At 49.4% G+C, this 8,348-nt stretch overlaps 2 protein-coding genes and 1 non-coding gene across 3 annotated transcripts; all 3 read right to left on the bottom strand.

The window, feature by feature from the left end:
* Positions 1–474: 474 nt before the first annotated feature.
* Positions 475–2,197, bottom strand: LOC123075161 (B3 domain-containing protein Os03g0212300). Its single transcript, XM_044497826.1, has 5 exons — positions 1,828–2,197; positions 1,614–1,716; positions 1,207–1,504; positions 984–1,132; positions 475–897 (listed from the first exon to the last, which is right to left on the bottom strand). Exons 1-5 carry the CDS (start codon positions 2,019–2,021, stop codon positions 613–615), a joined length of 1,029 nt encoding a protein of 342 aa, XP_044353761.1. The 5' UTR covers positions 2,022–2,197; the 3' UTR covers positions 475–612.
* Positions 2,198–3,335: 1,138 nt separating this feature from the next.
* On the bottom strand, positions 3,336–3,440 carry LOC123081135 (U6 spliceosomal RNA). The gene has a single exon (XR_006438648.1). It is a non-coding gene; the product is annotated as a U6 spliceosomal RNA (small nuclear RNA).
* A 584-nt stretch (positions 3,441–4,024) lies between these two features.
* Positions 4,025–7,882, bottom strand: LOC123075160 (cytochrome c). The gene is made up of 3 exons (XM_044497825.1): positions 7,605–7,882; positions 6,553–6,686; positions 4,025–4,353 (listed from the first exon to the last, which is right to left on the bottom strand). Exons 1-3 carry the CDS (start codon positions 7,714–7,716, stop codon positions 4,261–4,263), a joined length of 339 nt encoding a protein of 112 aa, XP_044353760.1. The 5' UTR covers positions 7,717–7,882; the 3' UTR covers positions 4,025–4,260.
* Between the last annotated feature and the right edge of the window lie 466 nt (positions 7,883–8,348).

Here is an 8,348-nt window from a genome sequence, read left to right as displayed (position 1 = left end):
GTTTAAGACTCGGCTGGCGCAATTTAAAAATAAAAAAATTGAGGGAGTGTTGACGTTAAATGCATAGCCCAGCTTTCCTCATCAGATTGAGTTCTTTGGTGAACTGGCTAGTGCGTGTAATTCTACATCTGATCTGTTTTCGTGAAGATGGCTCCAGAAGGAAGGCAAAGGAGAGTGAGGATGGTTGAGGATCTGCTGAATCGTCTCGATCTACATGAAGATGATGGCGATCACTTCAGCCTATCCACTGCCCGGTGCATCGGCACAGCAGGGGTACACTGATCAGGCCAGGTGCAAAGGGGGCTCAACTGAAGCTACTGCATATGCCAACAACAAGCCTGCGGTAGACATGGTTCAGTTCCAGAAGGCGATGCTGTCAACCAGGAACAAGGGAGGAAATGCACAGCCTCATGCAACTGGCCATGAGCAGCAAGATGTGCCACCAGCATCGGCAACCTCGGAGGCCAGCGCAGATTATAGTACTACTAATACTAAATAATAAAAGCAGTTCATTCATCCAACATCCAGATCGTGGTTCATCATACAATCCATTCCTTGCTTATTTGCCATCACATCAAGCTCAAGGCACAAATTAACACGAACCAGTAGTCGTCACTGGACGATGGTGCCGTCCGCCTTGCGCACCTCGACGCTGAGCACCGGGTCGTCGCCGCCGGCGTCCTGCACCAGCTGGAAGAAGCAGATGTCGCCGACGCGGAGGCCGTTGTCGACGCGGAACCGGTTCCACCCGTACCTCAGCGCCGTGCGGGTCCTCGCGTTGCCCTTGCGCCGGTTGCTGTGCTTGAGGCAGACGGTCCACTGCTGCCCGCGCATCCGCAGCACCACCCTGCCCTTCTCCGTGAACCCGTGCGACTGGCTGAACTCCACAGGCACGTTCTGCTTAATCGGCACGGCAAACAGTTGTCAGAAACCAAAGATGCGAGGAGAGGAGGGGCGCACGTTAATTTACAGCCAAAGCTCACCAGGTACTGCTTCTTCTTGGTGCCCAGGTGGCACTGCCCCAGCGTCACGGTGAACCGACTCGGCGCGGCGCCGCCTCCGCCGCCATGGACGACGCCGTCGCTGCTGCTGCTTCCACTCCCTGGCAACGCCGGTGGCGGGGACTCCTCTTCTGCTCAACTCACCCGCGCACTGTCACTTCCAGGATATATACTGCAAGGGGAGATACAAGGGAAGGGAACGTACCGGCGCTGTCGTTTTCCTCCTCGCGCTGGCTGCAGTGTCTCCCGCACTCGGAGTCGTCGAACACCTTGACGGTGAGCAGGGCGGCGCCGGCGCCGTCGTAGCAGAAGACGAGGAGCTGCCCCAGCTCTACGCCGTTGGCGCGGACGAACTCCTTCCAGCCCCTGCCGAGGTGCATGTCGCCGCACTCGTTGACGACGACCTCCACGTCCCACGCGCGCGCCCCTCCGCCCTCCACCCGCAGCTTCACGCCCCGGAGCTCGCGGCCGTTGAGCCCCCTCACGAACTTGTCAGGCAGCACCTGCAGTTCAGCCGGGCGCCAAGAAAGAAACAGTAAGCAAGCAGAGAGATGAGAGAGGGACGAGCTCGTGCTTGGTGCGCTAGCTAGGAGAGAATGCGCGAGTAATTACCAGCTTCTCCCAGGACATTCCGGCAGCCATGAGCTTGTAGAACTGGAAACCAACCAGGTCCGGGCTGCCCTGCCCCTGCGCCATCTCCGCCGTCTCCGTGTCCCTGCTTGGAAAATCAGACCGATGAAACAGCCAAGAAGACGGCCGAAAGTCGACACGTCAAAGTAAGCAGATCGAACCGGTGGTGCTCCCTTCCGGTCGCCGCACCGCCTACCTGTGAGAGCGCAGAATCACCATGGAGCACGGGCGAGGCCACCGGCTGGTCTCAGTCTCACTCTCGCTCTCGCTCACTGATGGGAGGAGGAGGCGGGGAATCTTGTGATGGAGTGGGATGGGAGGAGGAGAGGAGGAGGCGAGGAATCTCTTGTAAAACGTTGGGATCGATGTAACTGCGCAGCACCAACACATACGCACCCATCACGTACGTCTCATTTGCCACTTCTTAGCAAGAAGCGGCACACAGGGGACACACAAGATGGGCTTCGCTTTACTGGCAGAGAACACCAAAAGGGCGTCAAGCTGCGCGGCGTGTGTGCTGTAGCCTTTGGAGCTCACATGGCTCTATGCATGGCATGCTCGGTTGTGTTGTGTGCGGGCCAAGCGCTTGGTGGTTTCTCATCTTTCAATGCGTGCGAGCGTCTTCATCACGCCTACAGCTACTCTTCCCCGCGCATTTTCGTGGTGTACATAACTGGATATTTTTTGTGTGATAAGGCTTCATCATTTTCTCTAGGCAGAGCCAAATTAACGAGAATAACTGAAGAAGAATCGTGTTAAAATGCTGGTAAATGACCAACCCCTCACTGCCCTGGGGGGATATGGGTACATTACCACCTTTGAGGTGTACATCTAGTTCAGCACTCAAATCATCTTGAAAATATATTCTCCAAGAAAAAACAACTATACTCATACACTATATTCATACAGCATGGAGTATATACCATGCATGTACAATGTTTTAGATAAAAATTCAACACACAACTCAAGAAACAAAAGGATAAGTTTCGAATAGAAGAAAATGATACTACTATTCACTCCAGGTTCAGGTTTGAACTTTATACAGCTCGGGGCGAGTTATGGATAGAATTCAAAATTTATTTTTAGCATGATAGAGATATACTAACTCTATGCCATTATTATTTTCGAATTTTAAAACTTCAACTGTGTTTCTGGTGAACTAGTGAACTAATACATCTTCAAGATGCAAGTGCATGCCATAACCCCCTCCCCACTCTACACGCACACACTACTTTGAGCAAACTGGGTTATATCACTTGCCACCTCTTAGCAAAAAATAACATGGAACATATGTAAACAAGATGAGATTTACTGGCAGGGGGTTACATATGGGTGGCAGTGTTGCACTATTTCTACGTGTCGTGCCTTTTGAGTTGACAGGACACCATGCCCATTTGAATGCCAGACAAGTACTTTACTTGTGATTTCTGATCTTAATCCGCGCCTCGACACCTAGCACCTTGCTTTCCTATCTCACGTTGTGCTTCCCCGAGAAAATGTTTTAGGGAAAGATTTTATGGTATATCTAGCTTTTTTCCGTCTAAGAAATTAAATATGTTTAATGTGTATACCTACTTACTGATGGCGCATCATTCTCTGTGATGCAGAATGAGGAATTTGAAATGTGCAGAGGACAAGCCAGAATAACTGAATGAAGTAGCATCAAAGGTTAACGGAAACAGGAAGAAAACATGGAACGCTTCCAGTAATAACAAGGTTTTCTCGATTTGTGCGTGTCATCCTTGCGCAGGGGCCAGCAAATCTTCTCTGAATCATTCCAATTTTATCGAGCAAAACATGGTGCGCTATATCAAAGGTCACGTACTATTGAATATTGATAGCTCGTTCCTGACGCAGTTCTCTTGCTATTACTCGCACATTTATTTGAATTGCCCTCATTCTACAACTGCAGGTGGAAGAGTGCCTTGAGCTTTCAGCCTCGAAGGGAAAATATTTACGTGGCGACCATGGTGATAATTGTGGGAAGTATAAAAGAAAACATGATGATGATGGCTGTGGTTTCTGGCCCATGTCAGAGGGAAGATGATGGTGAGCTGTTGCAATATTGCGCTAGCTTCCTTTACCTGCATTCTGCACTCACATGGCTTATGGGGTGGCTATGCCTGAACCTTACACCAGAATTGGAAACTTCAGACCAGGGAACGCATCTACACCGCATCAATGCCCCTGCTTGGCACTGTCCGGTGCTGCGGGGTCTTAAATTTACCCCATCCACCATGTACCATTTCATTGCCTGAGTTCGTGTTCGTTCGTAGTAGTACGAGCTAGTATAGTAAGTATGTGTGTACAACGCATAGGGTATCTGTAGGGCATTTGTATACAAGTATATTATGCGCTAAAGAAAATTATGAAGAGTATGCGGCGCACGATACTTGAGATCCGCTGCCCAACCAAATGCACAAACTGACCATCAACAACAACAACAGGTTCACAACAGGCCTGAGAAACGGCCGTTATAGCAGTGCATTTTGCTGAAGAAAACAAGATAAGGAGAAATGCTAGTACCAAACTCTTATGTCTCGGCAATGCACCCCGTCAAACCAGAGTGACACCGTGGCAATGTCTATTTTTATTAACATTAGAACCATAGCAGCAAAGCAAAGCCCTTTCAAGCTGTGGCACTCTTCAGGTATGCAATGAGGTCAGCACGCTCCTGGGGCTTCTTCAGTCCAGGGAACACCATCTTAGTTCCAGGGATGTACTGCACATAAGAGAATAGTAATTGGAATTTTACCAGGAGATCATACAAAACCAATGAATTTCATTCTACGAGTCTAAGAAACAATCATGGCTAACATATCCAGCAGATGAATGAGTAAGGCTCGAGCGGCCCAGTCGTGCCCCCAGGACGACGAAAAGCGCCGGTTCGGCCCTTTTTTCCGCCCGGCGGCCGCAGGCCGAACCCGGCGCGCTGGGGGGGGGGGGGGCGCTTGGGGGCTCCGGCGCAAGGGAAAAGCGCGGCTGGCCCACGCCGTCAGGTGAAAAGTCAAGATTTTCTTCCCCGACTCGCCTCCCACCCCCCGCGCTCTCGGCCGCCACTAGGTATATCCCAGCGCCGCCCCGCCGCCCTTCACCGGTAGATAGCCATTCCCCGCCGGAAAAATAGCAGAGGTTCGCCGCGGCAGCCCCTCCGACACCAGCTGGGCGTTTCCGGCCGCGGAGGGGCAGTTTAGCGGCGGGTGCACGTCCACCGCGCGCAAGGTGTTCGGCGATTTGCCTGCCTCGGCGATGGACTCGGATGACGAGGAAGTGCTCGCCGCGCTGCTGGAGGAGGAGGGCATCTATCCGAGATGGTCGACATTTGTGAAGACCATCAAAAACCCTGTGCCTGGAGGCAAGAACGCCTGGTTTGCGAAGATTCAGGAGGCTTGCAGGAAGGATGTCGAGCGGGCATTTGGTGTGCTCCAATCTCGATTTGCTGTTGTCCGGTACCCCGCTCAGACGTGGTCGAAAGATCAAATGTGGAAGATCATGACCTGCTGTGTCATCTTGCACAACATGATCATTGAGAGCGAGCATGAAGAGCCAGTGTTTGACACTGAACCATACCACAGGCAGGGTCCTCTTGCCCAAGTTGATCACCAGCTACCGGCAACCTGGACTGCCTACCTCAGTATGCGTCAGGAGATCCGAGACCCACAGGTGCATCATCAACAGCAGCAAGATCTGATAGAGCACCTATGGAGGCTCAAGGGTGACACCGGGCGCGGCGTGTGATGAAATATGAGTTTTTATTTGTTGAACTATATAATTTGTATTGAACTATTTGTTGTTGAACTATTTTGTTGAAGTATTTAAATTTTCTGTGATGAAATATGTGATAAAAAAATATTTATGTTGATAATTGAACGCCGAGCCATGGCGAACCACGCCGAATATGGGCCTATTCTCGCTCATATGGGCCTTTTTCGCCGAAATGGGGCTTCAAAAGTGGGCCAAAATCGGCGACTGGGGGCAACGACTGGGCGCAAAACCGCCCCCAGCGCCGAACGAATCGCCGGCTCGCCCCCAGGGGGCGATTTTATGCGTCCTGGGGGGGCCAATGGCTGGAGATGCTCTAAGAGGGAAATGATGCTCCCAATCCAGGGTTGCAAAAATCCTTTCAATGGTAGCAAGTACTACCAGGGAATCCTGGTTATTCTCCCAAGTAAAGCTCCTATTAGAAATCTAAAATTTCAATAGGACCATGCTTATTAATCCAATCATTACATAAAAAGGCCTAGTGAGAATTAAAGTTGCCAGTGTTCTTATCTTGAGAAAATCTAATAAGGTTAAAAGTCACCACCTGCAAGGGTGGGACTATCAACCAGATGCATGGCATCCTCTGAGATCAAATCAAGTTTATACAGTTCATTATTTTACAGAATGCATTTTTGGCTCAGTAAAAAGCATAAACATTGTCCCTGCTAATATGAACAGAATGAATGATAGGAAGTAATAGACAGTTTTAAAGAAATGGACATCTCTACGTAGAGGTCAAGGAGTTCCAGGTACATATACCTATAACATGGCTAAACAGAGATATCAAATAATCAGGTAAATTCAAGAGCAACTAGATTAAACTAGAAGAGCACAAAATGAAGAAATGTGTCATCAGTGTACAATGACCTCGAGAAAACTAGAAGAGCACAAAATGAAGAAATGTTTCGTCACTGTACAATGACCTCGAGAATAGAAATAGTCAACAATTTAGCTCTACGAAGCAATTATAATCAATCCTCTCAAAAGAACTTCCAAGACACTAAACTCACAACAATTCCTCAAAAAAACATTCACTCTTTAATAGGGAATGCTAGAACACTGCCCAAGTATCTGATTACAAGTGCACAGCACAAGGCAGCAGGTCTCACATACCCACAGGCCACTGATGATAAAATATAGAAGTAGACATTAACCATACCTTCTTCGGATTAAGCAGGTAGTCATACAGTGTTTTCTCCTCCCAAACCACAGCCATGCTCTTGTTGGCCGTAGAGTAAGAGTATCCAGCAGTTGTGCCAGACTGCCTCCCAAACAGACCATTCAGGTTAGGCCCTGCAGATCAGAATGACTGGCATTAACTTGGCATTTGGTTAAACAAGATTTGGCTTTGTAGAGCGGCGACACGTAGCAAACGAATTTAGTTCCAACAGTGTATCGTCAGTTCAAAACTAGTAAGTACCCTGCAGACATCACTACAGATGTTTTCTCAGACAATTACACAAAACTGAAAGCCTACAGAAGACTATAAACAAATAAGCATTGAACACATATATGTAAACACTCTTATTTCTCCTTAATGAATTGACAGTGCTCCTGCTTGTTTGTCAAAAAGAAACATAAATGCAGGCCAAACTATTGGCAAGGCTAGTCACTGAATTATAACATTGAACACACATAAATTCAATGCCGTGTCATGAATAACGGCAAAAGGTGTTCTATTAAACCATACAATTAACACCAGTAAGGACATTGCGTATTTTGAATTGTTCATTCTGTTTTACGAAATGCAACAAGACTTGAATTGTTCATTTCAAGTGCCTCTTTCAGATCACTTGCTATCGGTGGAAAATCATCATGGTCATGAATCTAATGCGTATTAGCATGTACATTGACAGAAAGGCACGCCATCCGGCAATTCATCGATCGATCCAACAACATAGCCCAGACAGACGGATTCACCCATTTCACGAATCAACCAGCCCTCGTTCGGGACCAACCAATTTCACGAACCGCACCGGGATCCAAACGCGAACAACGCGCGGGATTTACGATCAATCGATGTGATTCATCCCTCCCGGATTCCCGTCCCAAGTTGAACCACAACCCCCACGAAACAGGACCTCGCGTCAGGGCAGAACACGTACGCCGACGCCAACCGCAAAACAAATCCCGAAATGGGACTCCACGATCGGTACCGGGCTACACAAACGAGGCGCGATCGACGTCATAGGGCCAGGTCGGGGCGCTCACCTTGCTTGTGGCCGGCGCCCTTGTCGACGGTGTGGCACTGGGCGCACTTGGTCTTGAAGATCTTCTCGCCGGCCGCGGGGTTCCCGGGGGGCGCCTCCGAGAACGACGCCATCGCCGCTGCCGCTGCCGCCGCGCGGACGGTTGCCGGGCTAGGGTTGGGGATCCCTCGGCTGGAGGAACGGAACGCGATCCGGGTCGCAGGAGGCTGGAGGCGGCGGGGAATGGCGATCGGGCTCGTTCTGGTCTGTTCTGGCTCTGCCTGTTTTAAAGCGGTACCGCGAGATTACGAGAGACCGACAGCCGTTGAGGTCGAGGCCTCGAGGGGCTGCGAAGGTACCATACTACCCCTGAGGCTTCTACTATTGGCGGTGGCCAGTATTGTTCGAGGGGGCGCAATGGGCGGGGGCGACCAAAACCAAGTTTTGGGCTGATTTTGCTGGATATTTCGCCCATGTCCTCAAGGTATTTTCTTGGGCGGGGCCACTGGACCAGGATGGCGCTGCCAAAGCTCCGTCGCTAGTACCGATTCCTCATACTTCTCGCCTACAGCGCGGCGTTATTGGACAGGCCCAATACTATAGTTTTATATTTATATTTTTTATTTCCTTTTTCCAAAACATGTCTATAACTATTTCATACACATTGTACATTTTTCGTATACCTTACGGATATTTTTTATACACGTTTAACATTTTTAAAATACATAATGAATATTTTTTTAAATATACAAGTTTTGAGGTCTAA

This window comes from Triticum aestivum, chromosome 3D, assembly GCF_018294505.1.
Source record: "Triticum aestivum cultivar Chinese Spring chromosome 3D, IWGSC CS RefSeq v2.1, whole genome shotgun sequence".
In the NCBI taxonomy this organism is placed as follows: domain Eukaryota; kingdom Viridiplantae; phylum Streptophyta; class Magnoliopsida; order Poales; family Poaceae; genus Triticum; species Triticum aestivum.
This window is presented reverse-complemented; position numbering and strand designations above follow the sequence as displayed.

Bases quoted from the DNA above. Each gene is read 5' to 3' on its own strand.
- LOC123075161 (XM_044497826.1), bottom strand. From the start codon at position 2,021: ATGTGTTGGTGCTGCGCAGTTACATCGATCCCAACGTTTTACAAGAGA. The intron at 1,717-1,827 runs GTAGGCGGTGCG...TTTTCCAAGCAG, and splicing joins GTGATTCTGCGCTCTCACAG to GGACACGGAGACGGCGGAGA. The intron at 898-983 runs GTGAGCTTTGGC...CCGATTAAGCAG, and splicing joins CCAAGAAGAAGCAGTACCTG to AACGTGCCTGTGGAGTTCAG.
- LOC123075160 (XM_044497825.1), bottom strand. From the start codon at position 7,716: ATGGCGTCGTTCTCGGAGGCGCCCCCCGGGAACCCCGCGGCCGGCGAG. The intron at 6,687-7,604 runs GTGAGCGCCCCG...TCTGATCTGCAG, and splicing joins GGGCGCCGGCCACAAGCAAG to GGCCTAACCTGAATGGTCTG. The intron at 4,354-6,552 runs GTATGGTTAATG...TCTTATGTGCAG, and splicing joins ACCTGCTTAATCCGAAGAAG to TACATCCCTGGAACTAAGAT.